Raw genomic sequence first — 23957 nt, forward strand, 5'->3', positions numbered from 1 at the left:
TCGATTGAGAGAGAGGGGGTGAGAGAGAGAAGGGACAGGTGTGATGGGAACTCACTTTGCCCTGGCTGGTTTCTTTGGAGGCGTCACCTCTGCTCTGAGAGGCAGAAAACACCTGGGGAGACAAGCCCACCCTGGGTCAACAACAACATACTATAATAACACAGAGGACGAGGAGGTGAAAGCACAAGATACAATGCTGGAGGATGAGGGTGGCAGAGGAGGAGGACTTGACACAAGAGGAGAGTTTGGAGCTGGAGGAGAGGAAGAACATGGATTCATCTTCCTCCTGAGAAACAGGCTTCCCCTATTTCTTCCCACTACGCATGCTTCTACAGAGTCACTGCATCAAATGCATAGAGCTGGTTGATAATGTTTCTTGCTTCATGTTTTTGTTTACTTAGCATGCTAGCTTGTGTTTCAACAAAAGGACTATGAGGTTTTAACACAGAAAAGAGGGTGGAGTGGTAGTAAACAAATGTATGGAGGGCTGACAGATGTAATGAAGAATGTAAAATGGTTTGAAAGAGTGAAACAGCAGAGCAATTAATGGTAATACTGGGCTTGACTGTCAAACATGAGCAAACCAAGAGTTAAAGACAATGGAAACAGAACAAGATGCAGAAAGTTTAGGCCTGTATTCTGTTGTAATTCGAGGTGTTGTTTAAGGTGAATGTGGCAAAGAGGTGTGTCTTCTGTAACCACCCCATACCTGTGAATTTTTATGACATGCTGTATTGTAGTTATAGAAAGGGGTGCATATGCTCCATGCATAAGTACTTGAGAAGAAGTAAGGATGAGTACTAACTGAGACTGGCATTCGCACAAGATGTGTACAATGATAACAAACTGTTACAAAGTGATTAGTGGATCCTGCAGCTAGTTTGCCTGTTAGTGACTAGAAGTTCATTAATGTTGTCAAAACACCCTCAAGAACACACTCTTGGACATTTGAAACAACTGTTCAAGATTGTACACTGCAGACATCCAACCATTACCATGCTTGCTGTACTGCCCCTTCGAGAGGAATGATTTGGTAAGACCTGTGGTATAGCTGCTGGGTAAAAGGACGTCTACAGGGGTTACCACTGTATTTTTCAAGGTAGAAATAACACAATGATGTGTGCATCCAACCCAAGCTGGGTACTGGAGCAGGACATAATCACAAGCCAATGAGAGAAGAACATGATATCTGCATGCTGAAAGTCAAAGCTTGTTTGCCTGATGAAGACCCTACAGGTTGAAACACTGAACCTGTAGGGTCTTCAAGGGCCAAACAAAGTTCCTGTGGGTGCACTTGAAATGTTGCACCAATAAATACTGAGGGAGCTTTACTTTTCAGTGTGCAGACACTGCCTGCTATTCTCATCTACCAATGTATTTTGCCATAGCTGAAACAACAACAAAAAAAAAAAAACACAAAACTTGTTTGACATCTTGTGCATCATTTTTGTGGCCCTTGACATGCTTTCAGGCTATACAACCATAACCCACCTTCCCTCCTCCAGGCTGGTGCTTCATATTGTCTGTGGAGCCGATCTTAGAACGGGCGTTACGGATGTCAGGGGTCGGCGCTGTAGCGGGGCGAGCCGTGGTCTTTGTGGTGGTGGTAGTTGTGGTTGAAGAAGCCGTGCGGGGGGCACGGGGCACTGTGGGCTTCTTCTCTGGTGCCGCGCCAGTGTTGGAGGAAACAGTGGCAGGTTTGGTGGTTGTGGTTCGAGTGCGGGAGGCAGTGGCGGTGCTGGAGGTGGAAGCCACACTGCGGGTGGTGGTGGTCTTGGGCTTGGTGGAATCGGCTGGAGGAAGTAGAGTGGAATGGAGTTTTTGAGTTACATAGAGTTTAACTGAATATCCACAATTTGACACGCTTATAACACGAATAGCACAAAATTAGAAATTAATGGGCAGAACTCACAGAATTTCTATAATTACAAAAACTGAATATGTTAAATTTCAGGTAATGATTTTTTGTCCCAAAATGGATTCATATCATTGTGGAAATGAATAAAATGAATACTGGTAAACTGTCATAATTTACCAGTGGTAACACTGATCTGGCTTTCCTAATTTCCTCAAAAACGCTGAACAACAAGAGCAAGTTCAATAAGTGAAAGCTATCTTAGTGCTATTTTGAGCTCACCATTTGTTTTGTCTATAAAACTGACTATAGAGCTGCATGCGGCATCAAACTCAGATAAGTCAACTACAACACTTTAAACTCTACTGTGTACATCAGTGACGGGTATTATTGGTTTATATACTGTGCTAATACTGCAATACTTTTCTTAAAATACTACAATACTGCAATATCATTTTTAATACAATACATAATATTTACAACAACTTGTCTTGTTGCACTACATCATATAGTACTGTTTCATTCTTACTCTTGTTTGAAATATGTCATAACTCCAAGAAAAAGTTTTGGCAGTGCCAAGTGCAAGTCTTCTTGTACTTTGCACATCCATAAGACAGACTGACAGTATACTTGAATTGAATGAGATGAAAGCCCCATCAGAAGCTTTGATTAAAATGCATTGTGAGCATACTTTATCCAAAGTGCACTGCAGCAGTGCAGCATCTCCCCGCATCAAATTCTGTCAAGTCATATGAATTTTTTGATTTGTCAGGTCTTTCTTTTGACTGCTGTGGCACGATGAACCATGTACCCCAATGTCAATCCTCCCTGAGAGACTTATATCCTCTGCCCCATGTTAAGACATGTTAAATTGAGGAAATCCTCCCCCTTGCCTCCATGTTTCTAAAGAGTAATTTTACTTGGCATTTAGAGGCCTGGCAGATTAGACAACCCGAGGCTGTATCAGCAGAAGAGGCAAACTCCTGTCAACAGCAAGGGGACAGTAATCCAAAGATTGCTGTGGTGAAGGTTTTTAACTCTCTGGGGCTTTTCAGCAACAAAGCCTCTCTCTCCGAGTCTTCCCCACATTGTCATGGTTGGACAGTGTGTGCAGTAGTGTGACTCTGCAGGTCACACTCGTGCTGAGAGCTCTCCTGTTGCCAAAATGTTAACTAATCTCCCTATAGGAGGCACAGAGCTGTGACTGTGTGGGAAGAAAGGGAGGACAGGCAAAATAGAGGAAAGGATTATAAAAGAGGAGAGCGGAAAGAGCGAGACATAAATAGCAAAAGAGGGAGAAAGGAAGGGAAGGAGACAAAACCAGGATCAAATAGTTGTTGCAAAAAATTCCTACCAGATGGGTGGAGTTTGCAAATATTCCACTTAAATATTAGACAGTGGCCAGTAAAATCATCTACTGCTGGTATGATGGAAGGTGATGAACCATAAAACAAGTGTATCTATTGAATGTTTGACAGATGAAGTCTTAGTCTCAAAAAAAAAAAAAAAAAAGTATACCAAGTTGACTTTTATAATCCAAATTTCCTGGCAATCATTTCATTACATACTGTGTTCTATGTGGCAAATCCCACCCATCTGCTACTCCAAGCAGATTAAGAGAACTGCTTGGAATTTTTATTTTGTGCAAACACTATAAGACTCTAATCAGATGTAGAGGTAAAGAAGTTATAATAACACTTGGCAGGAGAACATAGAGGAAAGAAATCCAAGCAAGCAGCGAGAGGCAGGACAGAGATGGATTTCCTTAACCAGCAACCAAAAAAAGAATTCCACTGGATGAGCATTAACCCCACTAGGCCATAATACCCTTCTTTTTTTGACCACTTCTTTGCCTGCAACTGTAACAAGGAGGGAAATGTGTTGTAGCCACTATACCTGTTTTCAGAGTGCTGGGCTTCTTCTCTTCTCCTGGTTTACCGTCCGTTTTAGTGGCTGAAACACAACATTGTGAGCATATTGTGAGTCGGCTTTTGTAGCCATTTCAAAGCTATGAGCATGCAGTTTTCTGTGTGTGTGTGTCTGTCTGTCATACCTAGAGGCTTTTTGGCTGCAGTGGTGGTAGCAGTGCGGGTAGGTGCTGTTGTGCGTGTTGATGTAGCAGTTTTACTGGTTGCTGTGGCAGCCGTGCCATTTTTGGTGGTGGTGGCAGTAGCGCTGGTTCGGGCAGGAGGCGCAGTGCTGGCCTTTGGCACAGGGGGGCGCTTCTCTGTAGCCGTCTGCGAAGATGGAGAAATGAAAAAAATGAAGCATGAGAGACTGGCAACTTAGAGACAGTGGAAGAAATAAGATGACTTCTCAGCAATGTGAGCAATAAACAGCCAAGATGGATGAGAGAAGGCACATAATGCAAGCAAATTAAAGTGCCACAAATCGAACAGAGGAACAAACAAAAATGCATTATAATATATATAGATATATATTATATCATCAACAAAACAAATGCTAGCAGTGCTAAACTGGGTCATAATATGATTTCTGTACTGTCTGAGTGCCATTTGTCAGCTCAGGCGAATGTTCAGTGAAACCACTTGGAAAATTAGGTCATAGATTTTGCCCCTGTTGCCTCTTATGGTGTAGACGAAGTCCAAGGTACTCAGTGATTGCAGATTTCATTCAGGGACAAGCTGCATATTTCCCCCCAATCCCTAGCATGATGACACGCTCTACATACAGCTGAACCATTCCCCAACAGACTGGCCATGCTGAAGTGACTTACCCTGTACCCTGGAGCACTGATGTACTAAATAAAGCCTGTTAATTTATAGGATGTAGTGTCACACTGGTTGCAGTTAAAGAGACCGCAAACACAAGGGTGATATCAGGCTGATGGGTGTTCAGAAGGCATGAGGTGACAAAATGACATTTTGAGAGCATCTGGATCCTTTAATTTGGATAGACAGAACACAGGGAGCATAAACTAATGGGATATCCATTAGTGAGAAAAAAGCAGTTTGGAGGGGTGGGATAATTCAAAAATCTATGATGGCATTATTGATGGGAATTTTTATTTACTGCTACTGGTACACAATGAATCATTATTAAAATACACTGTTTTCTAGGACGTAAAAATATTGTAACATAAAAATACAAGAACATCTAATTTTGTGGCATTTGTTGCTAAAACAATATATATTAAAGCAGGGAAATTAATAAATGGGGTGAAAAACTTTTTTTCATTTCATTGTGATTTTATGAGCTAACAGAAAAGACTTAACAAAACAATCAATTTTAGAGATCAGTCCTTCTGAGAGAGGAGAGCTGAAGCCCAAGAAAAGTGATGTGTTTGTGACACTGATCTTGCTGAACAAGCTGTTAAATTACTTGGGTCTTGGTATATGTATGTCTTTGACTCCTTCCATTGCTGAAGAGTACCTTCCTGTTGTTTGACCAAGATTAACCTGAGAGTAGAGCTAAACTACTGTGAGATGGTACATGGTGAAAGGCACAGAGACCAGATGGTCAAATTCCCAACTCCTTTTTGTGAGCTCAAAGCCATTCAGAGCTTTACATTTTAGCAGTCTTGATGATTTTTAATCTTTCAAACCCAAACACAACTTCAAACCAGTGAGGCATGGTAAGTGAGAAATCCAGTCCAACCAGATCCAAACCCATCTGATCTGTTGTGATCTTGTCAGAGCTGGATAGAAATGTCCATCACTAATTTAGACAAATGGATGGATTCAATTCTGGTCAACAGGTGTTATCTTTGCTGTTCACTGAGGACAAAAGAGACTGATGGTTGTTCAGACCTAAGCCTTGAGTACACCTTTATAAAACAGCCAAATTTAGGGTGGCACGCAGGCAAGACATACCATTTTTCAAACGTATCCACTACATCATCAGCAGCTTCAGCATGCTGTTTTGTATTTGACCCTGGCCTCTAACCTCCATTCAGTATGGGGATCTAGCTCAACGCTGCTGAAGTGAAATGTTAAGGTTTAATAATGTGCAATTCTTAAGTTCAGTAGCGTCAGTAGTGGGAGTGAATCCTTTAAGTGGCAGCATTTCATTACATACTTTGGGGAAGGTGATGAATGCACACAATCCTCACTCCCTCCCACTTATTTCTGCTCCTCACCATATCATCCAGTGAATACACACTCAGCATCTTTGACACCAGAGCTTACTAAAAGCCAAGTTTAGGAAGAAGAAAATCTTACTATAGCTATACTTTGGATTACTACGGCCACAGCTGGAAGGGCATCATTACCAATGTTGATGTGTGAATGGCCAGAGTTGCTAACACGAGTACTGGGATTAAACGTTCAATGGGTAAAGGTAAATTTAACTTCTACAGGCTTCATTCATTCCTAAAAGCAAGGTACCTCAGTCTCAGGAAACAATGCAAAGAATGCTGAGACGCAGTTTGATAGGTATTAGGAGGTACCACCGAGGAAGCAGCACCGACTAACAGTACGATGAAATTTCCTTAAGATGCTAAACTGACTGCTGAAGTTAAGAATGGAGTTGAGGAGATGTCCCTTGTTGGATCTAAGTTCACAATGTTGCCCAGGACAAAAGATAAATGTGGGTCACTGTGGAAAACATGTTCCAACTTTGTCCAAAATATCCGTTTGATCGAAAAGGTAAAGTTTCTTATAAGTGGGCATTTATTACATTTTTTTTTTCTTCCATAAATTAGAGTGGGCCGTTCACTCACCTTATATAATTAGTGAGTAGAGAGGAAGGCAAAGTAGGGAACAGAGCATAAAAGTTCTGCTGGGATCTGATCCTAATCAACTTTATCCAAGCATCGACTTTGACAGGTGTAGTAGTTGTCCCTCCCAACCTGGTGGCCCTCCACTTACCTTGGGCTTGACATCACGTGAAGTGGTGGTGGTGGTGGTGGTTGAGGTGGAGGGGCGGCTGGTAGTGGTGGTGGAGGGCCGCTTAGGGCCAGTGGCCGCAGTGGGCGCTGCTTTGGCTGTGGGTGTTTTTTTGCTGAGGGTGGCTGAGGTGGAAGTGGTTGCGGGGCGTTTAGTGGTGGTGACAGCTGAACCACCAGTGGTGGTTGCTGTACTTGGCCGCGATTTGGCGGCAGCGCTTGGTTTGGTCGCCCCAGGAGCAAGCTGTGCCGTGGGAACGACACACACAGGATGGATGGAAGGCAAAATAAGGAGGGAAAGCAAGGGAGATTAAAAAAAGAAAAATAAGGAAAATGTATGATAATGGCGGCAGCATAAAGCAGTGTGAAGCGTCACTGTAATTGTAAAATCATACAACTGAAGTGAAACATAATGTGCAAAAAATAATAATTAGCATTACATTACAGACAGTTGACAATATTAATACCAGCTGACAATGTTTAATGTGTTTTTTGTTCTGTACACATATGCCTTGAGAAAGCAGTAGCAGAAGCATTAGCAGCATGAGCGATGAATGAATGAACTTGGAACAAAAGTACAATACTAGCAAAGCTGTACAATACTGTCCTGCTTTAGACTTCTAAATAAAATTAGTTAAAATATGGTCAAAGTATACATGTAGAAGCATGCCAGCATGGATAAACAAGAATTCACCCTTTAACTTACCTTGATTTTCTTGTCAGAAATAAGCATGTCTGGGGTTTCCTCCTACATCAGCATACTTACACTGACACAGTGTGTCTAGGCTAAATTCTAATATCACTACTATTGCTAAAAGACAGCCTTGAACCCATGCTTTTTTCCCCAAATCATCTTCCATCTACATACGATAGCATGGATGGATAGCATGTATCCTACCTTGGTCTTCTTGTCTGCGCTGGGCAGGTCTTTGTTTGGTGTCGCGTTGCTTCCATTAGTTGCAGGTTTGCTGGCAGGTTTTTTGGCCTTTTCACCTGCATCTGCTTTCGCAGCCTTGTCCTTCTTTTCATCTTTTTTCTCTACAGTCTTTTGTTCACCCTCTTTTCCCACCATTTTGTCCTGCTTCTCTTCTTTTTCACTCTTTTCCACTGGTTTCTCCACCTTGTCTGTCTTGTTGGCTTTGTCTGCATCTGCCTTTTTCGTCATGATTTCTTCCTCCTCCACTTTGTCCTTTGTTTCTGTGTCTGGCTGCTTCTCCAGCTTGTCAAAACTGGTGTCTAACTTGACGGGTGTCGGCTGTTTTTCTGGGGTCTTTTCCATTTTGTCGACATTTTGCTCTTTGCCATCTCGCATCTCTGTCTTCTCCAGCTTCTCTGTCTTTTCATTCTTTTCTATTTTGTCGGCCTTAACATCTTTATCCATCTTATCCACTTTCTCACCTTTGCCCTCTACCTTCTCTGTCTTATCGACTTTTTCTACTTTGTCTGTCTGCTCCAACTTGTCTGGTGTTTTCTCTACCTTATCCATTTTATCCATTTTTTCTACCTTCTGCATTGACTCCACTTTCTCCAGCTCTTTCTCATTTTCCTTCTCTTTTTCTTTATTTTTTTCTGTCTCTTTTTCTTTCTCTCTCTGTGTTTCTGACTCTTTCTGTTTGTCTTTCTCCATCTCTTTCTCTACCCTAGCTGGAGTCTCACTGCTTGTGTTTTCCACCTTCTCATCCTTCTTCTCAGCTTTGTCGAGAGGGTCAAACTGGTCAATCTTCTTTACGCTGTCCTCCAGCATCTGCTCTTTCTTCTCGGTCTTGTCCATATTGTCTGATTTCACTGGAGAGAGAGAGAGAGAGAGAGAGAGAGAGAGAGAGAGAGAGAGAGAGAGAAGGATGCCATAACTACACAATAAGAGGTATTTTTACAGCTGGCCTCACATTATTAGAAAGATAATGAACAAAACAACACCTTCAAGAATTTAATTAATATCAGTACTAGGATTATTATGAAAGCTGGATATGTTTTGAGAATATCCTTCAAGTGTAAAAATATCACTGGATCCTGGTCCTTTTGATATTAAAATAAAGACATAATCTGTGTCATGTGTGATTTAATTAAATTTATGGTTGAACTCAAGGACACTATTATGACAAAACGACTATAAAGCCAAATGAAGGTTAGGTTTCGACAATACTATCTTTAGCAGCATATGCTCCTTAAAACTGATTCACGTGCTGTCTAGAAGAGTCAAAGTAGGGATGGGCAATGTAATTAATCACATCATTCTTATACCTTTCAGTGCCTGGGCTCTTAAGTGTTTCACTTTAACTCCTTTAAGAAAACATCACCATACAAGAGTGTAAATTCATTGTTATGCTTGAATAAATACAGATGCAATAATCATAAGACTTCATGGATTGATCAAAGACCTAACAACTGCACACACATACCCATCAAACACACAAATGCAGTCTAAATCAACTATCTGCTTGTACCTTCCTCTCTCCCACATCTTCATTGCCTTCTGTAACTGCCTCTTGTCTTTCTTCCATTATATCTACTTACCCAACTTTCAGCTCTCTCTCTCTCTCTCTCTCTCTCTCTCTCTCTCATCATCTCTTGCTCCCCTAAATCTCTTTCGCACTTTCCCTCAACTCTTCAATTCCTCTCTTCCCTCCATATCTCTTCTCTCTACATCTCTGCCCTGCTGACACCTCATTGAATTAGAGGTTAATGTCTTAATGCCATCTGGAGGCCTGATATGTTCTGAATGAGATAGCATATATCAAATCCATCATCACAACCTCCAGGACCTTGAACTATGACCTTAAACTGTAGCCTGTTCTGTTTATTCCTCTTCTTTTCAATTATTATGTGCATATACCTTATTCATCTTTAGCTATTGTTTACATTTTTTAATGTACTTGTGAAGGACTTAAAGACTTTGTGACTCAAAGCCAGTAAGGTAAGTGCTATATGAGGGTTATTGTGACTATTATATTGTTGGTGTTTGCTGTCAGTTGTGTGTCATTTTGGGCAAATGTCCAGTAAAGCTGAAATGGTTTATGTCTCATGAAAAATAATGCCCTCCCACCACCAGGTTACCACCCTGCCTCAGGCTACTATATCCTTACTCAAAGTTTGGCAGGCCAGTGGGAGCACTTGCTGAACTTACACAGATGCCTCAGGCTCACTGTAGATTTATTACAGCTCTGTTTTCAGGAGTACAGTAGCTGCCATAAGGTGACAGAACGTAATATCTGATAAGGCTGAGCAGACCAGGGCAAAACAGAGACTAATTATTTGCAAGGAGCACATGGTTTATATCAGCTTGTAAATGATGTTAAGTGAGGTGAAGAAACATAGAATGAAGAGATGGAAAGCATAAGCACAGAATCTCAAAAACAAACAAGGAAAAAGAAACATGAAAACAACAAAAATCAAACAATCAGGATGACAGGCAAAGCTCCAACTAGTCTGGAACAGAATCTAAAAACAGAAACAGAATGGTAAAAAATAGTAGAGCAACAATATGATCTACACAATGATTTGGCATGGCAGGTTTCTGAGGTGCCTGTCAAGATAGATCCATTTCACTTCAAATGCAAAATTTGAAACCTTTTTATCAGAACCAAAATCACTGTGCTCCCTGGATGAAATTATGCATAAATCTATAACAGAAGAGCTTAATGGTTAGGGATACCATCCTTGAGCTAGGTACACACATTCAAGCTCCATGTCAGCATGCATCTACCCTCCTGAAGTGCCCTTCAGCAAGACAGAACACCCACAAGCACCAGGGTTGGTGGTTAACCATACACTCTCAAGATGCCTTGATCCATATGGGGATCAATAAAGAAAAAAAAAATCAAATCAGATGGAATAGAGATTACTTGATGGGAGTCCCCACAGTGTTTTACCAAGTTTGAGAAAAGCAATCAATGGTCACATTCAGCTCATTCATCTGATATTGTGGTTTTGCTTTGAGGTGTGCAACAGTAAAGCTTGAAAAAACAAGTGTAACAACTGAAAAACACTGATTGTTTCTGGTGGAAAACAGTTAAGCTTTAAACTAGAGAAAAGCAATGCCAACAACTGTGCCAACCCCCTCCTGCAATACACTAATGGGTTTATAACCAATGAGGGAAAACCCATGAAAGTGAATAGTTACAATAACAAAGTGAATCTTATTCCTGTAGCTGGTCAGCTAAATCAGAATGTCATGGAATATAAAGCAAGCCAAAAGAGGATGAGCTTTTTTTTCTTCAGTTGACTCACTGAACAAAATCGTCTGCATCATTGGACCCGAGGTAAGATAAACTAATGATGGGGTGAAGTGGATATGGTCAGCGCTAGTGACGCCGTGAGCCTCGGGGAGGCCAGGTATCTAAAAACAAGGACAAACACTTGACCTCTTTCTGTCTGTGGGCCCTGTGGGCCCAGAACTGCACCACAAATTCCCATGATGAATTTGTGGTTTGCCTCTGAAATTTCAGCTATCAGAAATACCTCAGTTCCCGAGGGGTTCAGAAAACCTAGGTTCTACTGTACAAACAGGGGTGTGGGTGAGTTTAGGTCAGAAGGTGAGGTGAGGTGAGAGGAAACTTGATGAGATAACAAATAATTTCAGATTTCCATAACTGTGTCGATCCCATGTTCTCTACAGATGGAGAGGCTTGGCCTGGCACTGCTATACTGTGATTTCATTACCGTTGTTTAGTACAGGAAACGCAATCTGTCAACAAACCATCACCCACCTATCAATTATTAGTTACTGTCCAATCATATGAGTGTCATACCACATAACACTGGAGCTAAAACAAAAGGCAGCAACTGCTGTAGCAAAATTGACCTAGCATATTGGAAAGCAAATTGCTGGTTTGTTAGCACGTTGGTCTACATTTATGTAAAGAAAATCTACGTTGATGTCCTGTGTTGTTTCTGTTTCCCAGTTCAGTGCACTGTAACCTCTTGCATTCTTGCTTTCTGTCATCAACAAAACCACACCTGTAGTTCCTCAAAGGCAGCAGATTGATCCAACCATTTTTTGTTAGGAAACACTTTTTGGTAGGAAACACTTTGGTTGAAGACCAGACTGACCAGACTAGTCAAACTAATTTGATCTCAGGAGGCCAGGTAGCTGTGCCAGGTCAGGGGAGGCCTGGAGGAGGACCAGACCACTGCAGCTACATATCTAACCCAATAATTGTTGCATCTGAAACCTGTTAAATTCTGGTGCTTCAGAGGATTGTATTTTAATAGAGATTTAAGTAAAATTCGTTTTAGCATGCACAATAATGGAAGCAGTTCAACCAAGGCACTGTTTTATCCCCATCCTATTCAGGTATACATTTCATTCAGTAAAAGCTCCATCAACAGGCTTCTTGGCTTTTCTGTCCAGCTTTAATAGCCTCTCCCAGGCTTCACCACCTGCTAAATGACAACTCAGCTGAGCTTTCATCGCAGCCCCATTATCTTAGTCTTCCACTGCATTGTGAGATAACACAAATGCTCGTTAGCAGCATTCACTTATGTGAATGTCACAGAAGTGCCTCGCATCAACACAATGACACCTCTCCAAGCTGCTTGCTTCGCTGAGGTTTAACCCCAACACCTCAATTACAAGAGCTTTGGATCCCTCTCACACACCTGTTTGGTCAAATAAGTCTCCTGTTGTTTTTGGTGGAGCATCCAGATAAGCAAGGGGGTAGAGATTACAGAGGATGAGTGGGACTGCTTGAGGAGGGAGATAGAGAATTAGGAAAATGACAGCGATGGCCTTTGCCCTGATTCTCTTGAGGTGGTGTGGAAAATATTGATAAGGAGTTAAAGCTGAGTGGCGAACAGAATTAGACAGAGATAGGAGGGAGAAAGACAAAGAAAACAAAGGTGGGAAAGAAAGGACATTCTAAAGACAGTTCCCCTGGTTATCTATGTTTTGTGTTGTTGCAATTTATTTTATATTAGGTTTGGTATATCTGCTTTAGCAAAGTAAGTAAAACCTTAACATGCCAGTACCAGACTATGAATTGAACTGAACAGGGAGAGAGTGATTAAAAGGGAGAAACAAAGAAGGGAGGAAGCAAGGGTGAAAGACCAAAAGAGGACACGAGTGGAAGATAGATGGGGGGGAGGACAGAACAGAGAGAGCGAGAAGGAGAGAAAAGAGATGGAGGGAATGGGACACAGAGAGAAAGAGAGAAGGCATAAGGGAATTGGGGTGTAAGGTCTTCCGCAGACAGAAAAGCACATTGTTAGCCGAGATGCCTTACATAACAACGTACAGCGACCCAGGAGCTTCAACAGCCGTGGACATTAGATGAAACAGAGGGAGCACAAATAGGTAAAATATAATGACCGCATGAAAGAATTATTTAAAAAAAAAAAAAACTGACCTAAATACAAAACGACGACGGTGTGACAAGACAAAGGAAAGGGAACCGGAGAAGAGGAATGGGGTGGGGGGGTGGGGGGGGTGAAATGAACAAACAAGGTCCTCATTTTCTACACTCCAAACAATGAGGGACTCAGGAGATCAACCTGATCCTCTAATTAGGACAGACATTTGATATCTGCCTAGGCTGTCGAAAGCCTGCGGAATATAGCTTCATTTAAGCAAACAGCAGGATGCAATTCTTATAAACCCAGCTACTGCTATACACCTCTTGCCCGTCTGTAACTGCCTTTCACAGTTATTCCTCTTTTTTTCTCTTTTAGGCTGCTCTTTTGTCCACCTCTGCCTCGTCATCTCTGCTTTCCCATACTTCTAACTCTCTTTCCTTCGCCTCTCTGAATTACCTACCTGGTTTGAAAATGTGATCTGCTCCGGGATATGTTATCTGGATGAGGAAAAATACAATTATACTGGGCGGAAACGCATAGAGCAGGCACTGCTTTCGTTAAGTGATTGGATCTGGCATTTGGGTTGATAGAACTGGACAGAATTAAGCCAAAGTCAGCCATGACTACAATCTATATGATGTATTTGAATCAATGAGATGGTGGAAATGTCATCACTGCAGACAGAAAACGTCACCACTATCGGGAGAGATGTAATAACAGCCAAGCAGAAATGTCATCACTGCAAGCAGAAATGTTATTGTAGCCAGCAGACACATCATCATAATGGACAGAAACATCATCAACATGGGTAAGATACGACTGTGCCTGCTCCTGAAGAGTCATAGAGAACGAATCCTTCCACTTTCCTTCCAAGGGAAAGTAAGTCCAAGCTATACAGTAAAGCCTGCCATGGCTGTTTTTATTTCTACCTTCCCATCTAATCTCCAGCTTCACATGGTCAAAAAAACAAAACAAGATCCAATCACAGTGTGATCAGAATGCAGCCAATGTCAATGCAGACCTTTCTTTTTCAGTGACACTGACTTTCCCTCCCTTACTCAACTCTTTCTCCCTCCCTTGTTTCAATGTTACTTGCCTCACCCTTCTGTTTCACTTTCTCATCCACTTTTTGTCTGTTTGTCCTCATCTTTCCATTCCTCCTTTTTCTCCCTCTCTCTGTCTTCCACCCCTGCCTCCAGCTTCACTGCTCTGTTGGAAGCCTTTGGTCTGTTGCATTTTTTCTTCTCCCAACTCATCTCTCTCTCTCTCTCTCTCGCTTCCTCATCTCCCTTTTTATCCCTTCATTCCAATTTCTTCCTTCCTCCCTCTGTGTCTCTCCGTTTGTCACAATTTCCCCGTTTTCCTGTCTTCCACCCCCTCCCCTCCAGCTTGACAGTTCTCCTGGGAAGTTTTGGCACAGTGGAATTTCTTGCTTCATTCACCAGCCAATTACAACAACAAAGGTGATGCACATCGCACCAAGGCACCAGAGCTTTGGGACTGGAACAAACCTCCCAGAGGTATACACCAAACTCAAAATCCAGCCTGTGTGGTGTTGGACTACCCAGCAACAGGGAGAGACGTAAACATGCAGCCATTTTGATAGACCTCCAAATGTAGAGGGGCCCATGAATTATTGACAGAGCCTCTGATTGGAAGCATCCATCATGCTCCCAGGGCTGTGCAGATGGAGAGGGGCGGGGTGGCGAGGTATCACTGAGGTAGACATATTGAGACACAACGGAGATCACCCATGTAGTAAAAAATACATCTATTACAACACCCAGACAGCAGTCTTGATAGTAGGGTTGATCGATAATCATAGTGTGTCATCAGCAAAAAGAAGTGATTACATATTTATTCGATTCTAAATATGTTGGGGCTGTCAACACGTCAATGCATGCGATTAATTTGAGGACCAAACAAATGCAAATTAACACAATGTTGAACTTTGACCCTCGATTGACGCTTAACCCCATGCCATGTCACGCATGACACAGCAAATACTGCCGGCACCAAGCTTGTGAATACTGATAACAGACAAAATGGATGATAAGACAACCTGTGGCCCACTGGATGGAAATAAAGTCATACACATACTGCAACATTGAAATGTATAAAATATCAGCTAAATGCTCAACATTTTTTTGCTTACAGAATGCAGTAGTCAGAATAGTAAATTCCTACTAGCAGCCGTGCTGTCAAACCACATTGCGGAGTGTGTCAGAGGCAAATCTGTCAACACAGCAGACCCGAGTGATGCAGTCGCAAAATGGATTTCCACGGACTGTCTCCAGCGTTGTTGAAGACAGCGATTTGAAAAAGATCAGATTACATCAGGAAATCCATCATAAAACCCATGACTGGCAGGATGCCCGACATTAAAATTTGAACTATCAGTGACTTCTAATTGCTGGATGCTGACTAGATGGAGCTTGATGGGAAACCAAACGTAACATTGCTGATCTGGGCCATTTGGGAAAAAGGTACGAAGAAAACAGTCGAGCACAACACACAGAAAAAATATATGTAAAAAAATAAGTCAGTCTCTAACTAAATTTGAAGTCATGGCCGTGCACAACCTTATGATTGTGTAACTCAATTGCCAAAATGATGCTTTAAGTCCTTAGGCAGGCTGGCGTAACATTTTTAAAGATGCTTTTATTAATAAATGATAATACATCCTCCCAAATCACAGTAATTTAATTTAGTCAAGACATTATATTAACAAGCTCAAGTTCCTTTCTCAAAGAATCATGTCTAACAGACTTCTGCATTTCAAATGCTGTCTGGAGTTAACACAACAGAAAAAATACTGAGACAAAAAGGCAACGTCACTCAGTCAGTTCATTGCAACATCTTCCTGGCTGCTGAAATAAATATAAGCAGCATGAAAAGAGAAGATGTGACAAAGGTTGTGAGCTGGATCTCAACATTACGTGCTGTTGAGAGACCAGGATGCCCCGGGGCTGCCAACGAAATATGGCTCAGGACAAAGCCAAGCTGAGAAGAACAATAAGCGTCTGGGTGCAGGGAGCGTTTTAAAGTTCATTAGCATAATGATAGCACTTAAGGCTCATTTAGGCTGGAGTCTGGACTCTCTTGAAGAATACTAAGAGGCGAAACAACTCAAAATGCTGTTTTTTTTCCTCCTGTATCTTATTAAAATGGTAAAATATGCCAACACTACTCTCCCATTAAAATAGCTCTTCAAGCTGTCTCCTGATGTTATCAATGTAGATAAAGTAATTAGTCTGAAATTTGTAAAGCAATATTCGGGACTGATGCATTTGAAAATACTTTTAACATTCATTACTGTTTTATTACGGTTTACATTGGGGAGAGAAAGGACAGATTTGGAGAGAGAGAAACATAAATAACATAAATATGTCAACACCTCAGATTTGAACCCAAAAGCCTAAGGGTACAAAGTTATGTACCTCTTCAGCAAAGCCACCAGGACACAACAAATATACTTTTAAACTCCTTGCAACACAATCAGGTTTCTATATAATCTGTATGGTTCTTTGTATGGCACTCATGTAGGATGCACATGAGAATGTTTTTCTCACCAATACAGCCACTTTAGGGGAAAGCTGAATGCAAGGGAATGGAAACTGTTCATCAGTGGTTTATCTTCCATAAGAAATTCAAAGCCTTGTAAATAAAAAAGTAGATAAGAAAATCTTTTGGGAAAACTATGATCAGCTCAAGTTTAAACCATTAATAAACCATCAAGAAATAATTTCTGAGGCATACTTCTTTCCCTTCCTCAAGTGGATTACATAAATCAGCCCTTGAAGAAACTGTCTCATTAAAACCTTGTCACCCTTTCTTCCAAAACACCCAAAGCTAGCTGGCTGGTAGAGAGAATGAGTTTGTTAGTCTTGACAAGAACATTCATCTGCAAAAGTGAAAGCTACACTCGTTGGCTGCCCTTTGGTGGTTCATCAAACATGCTGGACACCTTTTTTTTCTCACTGTCGATACTGTCGATACTTTTTTCTTCTTATATATCATAAATCTGTTACACTTCGAGCTACAGCATTGCTCTAAGACTCCAAACTGATTTGTTCAGTCCCTTTTAGTGGATGCCCTTGGTGACCACACAAATGTACATACACACAGAAGCATACATGTGCAAAGATGCGCACGCACGCACGCACACACACACACACACACACACACACACACACACACACACGCAAGACTCCCACGGCCCAAAGCCATTTACTACAGTCGAACACTGGGCCACCGTTAGAGAGAGCATCTCATCTACTGTGCCCACAAGAACATTGTGTGACAATTATCTGCTAAATTCTGAGAGTGAAGGCAGCCGAGAATCACCCCGAAACCAGAAATTATAACAACACAAAAATAATTCAACATGACAGTACATTTGCAAACTGACTACAGGCGTATGTTTGGCGTGTGATCTGCTTTTTATCTTTCCAAATGTATGCTGACTGACTGAATCCCCAATGTCCTGTGATTTAACTTTTCATTTAAGCGTCTCCATATTAGAGGGATGCATGCGGATATATAATGATTTATAGACTGGTGACTGAAGCAGACAGACATAATGCATAGAGAATAATGCATGGACGGATGGAACAAATGGATGGATGGAGTCAGTATAAGGGGAAGCGGTCAATTATGTGAAAGGATGGGGGCATCGATGGAGAGAGTGATCTGCACTGAATCTACAGAGACAGTTTAAAGGTTGATTTGACTACCAACAGCAACCAACAGAAACAGCATCAAGATCTCTGTGCAGCATAGTAATTTATTTGCACATCATAAATGTTCTCATTTCTTCTACATTCCCTTGTTTCCTCATCTCTTATTTCTCTCTGTTTATGCTGTTTACTCCTCTCTGCCCATCTATCTAGCCATCAATTCATGCATCATCCCACTAAATCCATCCATCATTTTTCATCTATCCATTTCTCCCTACATCTATTCATCTTCTTTATTCTATCTCCTCTCTTACTCTGTGTCTTTACTTCCTTCTGTTGATCTTTTACTCCCACACCCATTCTAGAGTTAAGGCACAGACAGAGCTACAGTTTACTGTTCATCTACAGGTTTTTAAGTTCATACAGCTGAGCTAAATACATTTCCCACACTACATAGGGGGAAACCTCCTATCTTCAAATGTCAACTTTGCAGGACCTTAAAAAATAGGCATGCATTCATAGCTTAACCACCATGCATTTTTTGAGTTTCACCCAATGGAGGTTTGGATGATTTTCAAAAGCCCGAGGGTTGTAAATTTTTCTCATTCCACAGAGGAGAGTGCAATTCTTCAACTGAATATGAAAATCACCAAAACTGAAGAAGCACGTTTTTTACCCAACAATGTGTACCAGCTACACAAAAGTCTTTCCATGACCTTGGCAAGACATCAAGTAAACATATATAAACACAATCTACACACACATGCTTCCACACAGCCCTCGGCTGGCTGACTGTGCTGCTGCTTAGACTTCAGGGGGAAGAAAATAAAGATCACTGCCCCTTTAATACTCCAGCGGCCAGGCTGGCAGTCTCTGGCACACTCTGCTTTGTGGCGGGGGGTGAAAATAACAGTGGCTGGCAAAGCGAGAGGGGATGAGAGGGGATGAGAGACAAAGACACAGACAAAGAGAGAGAAAGTGTGTGAGAGAGAAGGATACAGAGAGCGAGGGAGAGATGGTCATTATAAAATATGAGTGGGGAGCACCACAGTGCTGGGTCGCACTTCCCAGTCAGTGACCCTGTTTGGCTGAGAGGCAGGCATTATTCAATGCGACCGTGGACCGCTTTCAGCCATTTTGGCTCTGCCTATCTCCACCAAGACTCTAATCAGTATGGCATTCAGAGAAAGACAGAAGCAAAGAGACAGAGACAGAACACACAATGGACAGGCTGAAAATGAAGGAAGGGCAGTTTAATGGACCAAGAGGAAAAACAGGAGTATCACAGAGAGAAGGAGAAAACGAGGTAGAGGAAAACAAGGAGCCTATTTCTGTCAGGAATGATGAGTTTCATTGTCATGGCCCTCCTATACATCCACATGTCAGCTGGAGAGTTTACACTTCTACTATATAACCTCATGCTGCATGCTCATCACTGTGCATCATATAAACACATGTGCATGAACAAACGGGCAACAAACAGGTATAGCCATTTACTAACACACACCAATGCATGCACACGCACACATACACACAACACTGTCTGACTCTTGTTGCACTCAATGCACACATGCTATTAAATGATGCAATTTACACACATGCAGTTCGTAGCAGATCTGTATCACAATCAGTGCTGTTTTAAAGCTGCTCTAAAATTGGCTCTCAGTGTTTGACCAACACAGCTCGAGAGATACTACCATGGAATGTCAAGTAGCCCACAGGGCTCCTTTGCTGTCGACTTCTCTAAGGCTTTTCATTTTCTCTCCCCTCTCTCTGTCTGTCTCCCTGCCTTGCTTTCTGCCACTCCTCCTTTCTGTCTGGCTCTGCTTTGCTATTTCTCTGTTTGTGGCCAGGATTGCAAAACAACAACTTGTTAAAAAAAATTACCTGAATAAACTTGCCTGAATAAAAAAAGAAAAATGAATCAACAAATACACACGCACATGCACATAACCTGAACTGATCAAGATTTAACCAATAATGTTATTAGCATTTTGTACACTGTAACACTTCATGATAAAGTGAGTTTTAAGGTCCCACATGGAGAATGGGCTCTTGGGATTTAGGTATTGTTGGTGGCAAGGCTTTCTGTCTGCATGTGCTCCACTGTTGCTCGGAGACTGCAATGTCACTTCTTTACTACCAAGGAAAACAACAGTCCAGATATCACTTCTCTTATTAAACCTGAAAATAGGGATTTAGGTTGATGACACTTTGGCCTGCCTGTGTGTTACGCTCACTGTAACCTACATATTCCTTTTCCCATGAACAGTATTTTTGGTTGGCACTCAACTTTGGCAGCTGGCTAACACACACAGTTGGCGGTCAGGGTACTGCACACATGGCCTCCACCTACCATCCGCTGTGATGAAAGGGTTTGAACTGGAGTGGGGGCCAACGTTGGCAGTGCCACCGACGGCAAGGTCACCTCCCATTTCCCCTCCCACGGTTGATTTGGTACCAGCTCCAATTCCAAAGTCTACACCTGTTCCCCTGTTGAGATCATTCTTCTCATCATCCTCTCCAAACTCAGCGTCTTTACCCCTGTCAGCTTTAGGACTGTCTTCCACTCCCCGGTTAGAGCTGACTTCAGTGTCCTTTCCCACAGCTGAACCAGAGCTTGTGTCCATGCCGCTGAACCCTTTGGGGCTGAGGGGCACTGGTAGTGTGATGCCACCTGGCTCTTTGTCCATCCCGAAGCCCTCCACTGGGCCCTCTAGTGGCGAGAGAGGAAAGCTGGCATTGTTGTCCCTCAGTGGCGGGAAGGGCGAGAGGCTGAGACGAGGTTCAGGCGGATTCTGTCTCAAGTCAATGTGTGTGGCGCCTGCTGCTGAAAGGGTGGGGGGCGGGGTCGGGGGCTGGTCATCGGCCACGGTCAGTGACCGTTTCATAACGGAGTGAGGTGAGCGGCGGGGACCACCCATGGGCGACGCCAGCTGATCCAGCCCTGCCCCTCCTCCGCCTGGGTATTTATCGGGCAGCTCCAGGCTAGCAGGTACAGACAGGTGGGAGCACTCTGACATCGCACGGCGCATAGCCTTCCTCTGCTGCTCAGCACGCCCCATGAAACATGGCTCCAACTCTTCTCCCTCCTCCTCCACCTCTTCCTCTTCGCTCTCATCTGCTGAGGAGCCCTCGGCCAACTGTCGGGCCCCTAACGCCGCCTCGGCTCCTGCCACAACCCCGTCCCCCCTCTCCAAGTAGTTGTCATTGACCACTCCTATCACGCAGTAGTTAGGGGCCGCCTGGGGCATGGCCACCTTTGGGCTAGACTCAGCAAAGTTGGAGTTGTTCCACGCTTCAGATGGGGAGGCTCCATCTATTGGAGATGCCCCCATCAGAGAAGCTCCCATCGGGGAATGTGGCTGCATGGGACTGATGGGTGATGGCAGCTCCACTTGCCTGGCTGGAGATCCGGGAACTGGCGGCAGTGAGACCCCACTGCTGCCTCCACATCCCAGAGTTGAGGGCAGCCTGCCTGGGGAGGCTGGAGAGGGGGATGGGGATGAGGACAGAGGGCTGTCGGGGCTCTCCCCTGCGCTGCCCAGTGAGGTGTTACCAAGTGAAGCGCTACCAGGAATACCTCCGACCCTGCCTGGCACCTTCAGCTCTGTGTCCACAGTGCTGCCGCCTGGTTTCTCGAAGAAGCACAGCTTGTCTTCGTCCGTGAGGCCGGTGGGTGCTCGCGGCGAACCACTGACCACCAGGCCCCTCGGGGTGCCCATGTCCATGCCTGCTGTGTGCTGCCAATCCCAGCTCTGAGCTGGCACAGTGGGTGTCAGGGAGGGCACTGCCACCTTACACAGCTCACTGTACTCTGCGAAAGGAGAGCCGGGCTGCTGGTCGGAGAGAGAAGACATGCTGTCTCCTCTTTCTGTCTATTCTTTCTCCCCCTCGCCTTGTTTCAGTCTTTGTCTGAGTCCTTGGTGTCTTCAGGTTGTCTTCACCTCTGCTCTTTCCTTGTCTCCCTCTTTCCTTTGTTTGTGTGTTGCACTGTTGCTCCTTTCACTTCAGCCACTCAGGTGTGCTCTGTCTTTGTATGTGTGTTTGTGTGTGTAGTGTCTCTCGTGGCATACACCTCTCTGCTCTGAACTCAAAGAAATGCTGAGAGTGAGCTGGATGTGCAGCTCGCTCTCCCTCGTTCCCTCCCTCTTTCTCTCTCTCTCGCTCTCTGGATGCTTATTGGTCTCATCACGTGACTGTTGTGGCTGCTGATTGGCTTCTGCTGGCTCCCAGATCCTGCCCCCTGTGGTGGAGTGAGTAAGCCCCCTCCCCTCTCGTTTTCTCTTTCACTCCACGTTTTTCTCCCCTCGACCCTTTTTTTCCTCATTCTGTCTCGTGGAGGAAAGCAAGCACACACACACACAAATGCACACACACACAAATGCACACACACACACACACACACACACACACACACACACATTCTTCTGTCTTTACCTGAAGACACTTGAGTGAGGACTGAGGCAGATGAAGCAGTTCAGGGAAAGGATGTATTTGAACTCAGCAACCCCCCCACCCCAGTTGCTGTGTGCTAAAATACTTAAGGTCAGATTCATCTCTCTCTCTCTCTCTCTCTCTCTCTCTCTCTCTCATTGCTCAGTAAACCTCTCTGTTAACAAAGTTAATGCTTCTTGTTGTGTTTCTGCAGACAGCCCTATATTCCATCGTGTGGGTGAGATAGCGAGAAAAAAGAAGAGAAGGAAGGATGAGAGATGAAGCAAGAGGAGGCGAGAGCAGATGCTGGGAAAACTAAACATTTAATGGCATGAACTATGACTGTGAATGTGTGAGTGTGTGTGTGTGTGGGGTGTGTGTGTCTGCCTGAATGTGTGTACGTTTGTGTGAGGATACGTCCATCTCCCGCCGTTTTCAATCTCAGCACTCAGTATGAGAGGAAAGGAGGAGAATGGAAGATGAGAGATAGAGTTATGGAAGACGGATGAGAAGCAAAGCCTCTGGTGAGGAGGCCTTGTCATCTGTCAGACTGCATCTTGTCACATATGGATCACACTCCATGACAGACCCCCCCACCCAACATACACACTTGTAAACACACACAGGCACATTCACACATGGTCAAAGACACAAAATACACCCCTACTTGTACAGTCTGTTCTTACAAACAGATGTAGGCATACAGGTACAACAACACACATTTGCACATGCGCACGCACATATGCACACACACACACACACACAGACACACACACACACGTGTGTGTATGCAAGATAGATATGCTCACATGCATGCATAGATATGCACACAATTCAGACAAACTAAGATGAACACACTCGTGTCAAGTCCTGCAATCATTCATCAGTAATTACGCTCAGCTTCTCCAAACATCTCCAAACTGTCGTTTTTTTGTTACGCTCTTTAGCTCCATTCTGGCTCATCTGCTCTTTTTGGTCATATCCAGTCTACAGTGTTTACAGGGAAATTTCAAGAAACTGGGAACGCAACAAACTTCTGGACTTTTAATGATCTGCACAATCAGCAGTCTCTGACTGTTGAAGCATGTTTAAAATGCTTAATGTTTCAGCAACGACAGGGTAGGGTTGTCAGGGAGAACTTTTTCATTTTATGATTTCAGTAACTCACATTTTTTTGAGGCACTTAAGTCACTTAATCTAGTATAAACTAATGGCTCTAAAATATGGGCTGAATAATAAACTTCCAAGTGATTACTGAAACTGCTTTTCAAACTCTCCTGATTCAATTTGTGATGGCAATGATGCAACGCAACCTGAAGGAGCACAGATGTGCTGAATTATTCAGTAGAGTGAATTATGGTTATTGTAGTTCACTAACATGCTTTCAGCACTTGGTAGACCTAAATCTTGATTTGCTGAAAACTACAAGGGTGAGAAGAACCACTGAGGCTGCCCAGCATGCACTTCAAGTGAAGGTCAGTGTGTGACGGGAGAAATAAGGGTGGGTAGGAGAGAGAGGGAGACTGAGCTGTCCTGGGCTGAGAAGTGTGTGTGTGTGTTCAGCGCAAGACAAAACAGCCAGCGGTTACAGGTGTTCCTGTGGCTGTTGGTTTGGACTGAAGACTGGACGACAGCAGAAACAATGATTTCTAAGCATAATAAGCAGGGACATAACGAGGGATGAAAGGAGGAAGGAGGAATGAAAGATGAGAGGACAGAAATAGGGAGACAGAAGGGTAAAAGAGGTATGAATGGAGGGAAGACATAGGTGAGGAGGGAGGGTTCAACTTGGGATGATAAACAGAGAATCACAGAGGAGAAAGGAGGTAACAGACATGGAGAGAGAGGT

The 23957-nt window shown here is 43.3% G+C and overlaps 1 protein-coding gene across 9 annotated transcripts in view; it reads right to left on the reverse strand.

The window, feature by feature from the left end:
- Nucleotides 1-23957, reverse strand: part of LOC115378975 (microtubule-associated protein 4) — a 127519-nt gene that overhangs the window by 14295 nt on the left and 89267 nt on the right. For 7 of the 9 annotated variants that reach the window (XM_030079592.1, XM_030079587.1, XM_030079591.1 and 4 more), the window contains 6 exons: nucleotides 7600-8486; nucleotides 6685-6945; nucleotides 3909-4092; nucleotides 3752-3808; nucleotides 1492-1793; nucleotides 56-112 (listed from right to left, as the gene is read on the reverse strand). In XM_030079592.1, coding sequence (XP_029935452.1) covers nucleotides 56-112; nucleotides 1492-1793; nucleotides 3752-3808; nucleotides 3909-4092; nucleotides 6685-6945; nucleotides 7600-8486 — 1748 coding nt within the window. The remainder of the gene's footprint in view (nucleotides 1-55; nucleotides 113-1491; nucleotides 1794-3751; nucleotides 3809-3908; nucleotides 4093-6684; nucleotides 6946-7599; nucleotides 8487-23957) is intronic. The other 2 variants (XM_030079593.1, XM_030079590.1) reach the window with 2 other exon arrangements.

Source organism: Myripristis murdjan, chromosome 20 (assembly GCF_902150065.1).
Source record: "Myripristis murdjan chromosome 20, fMyrMur1.1, whole genome shotgun sequence".
NCBI classification, from domain to species: domain Eukaryota; kingdom Metazoa; phylum Chordata; class Actinopteri; order Holocentriformes; family Holocentridae; genus Myripristis; species Myripristis murdjan.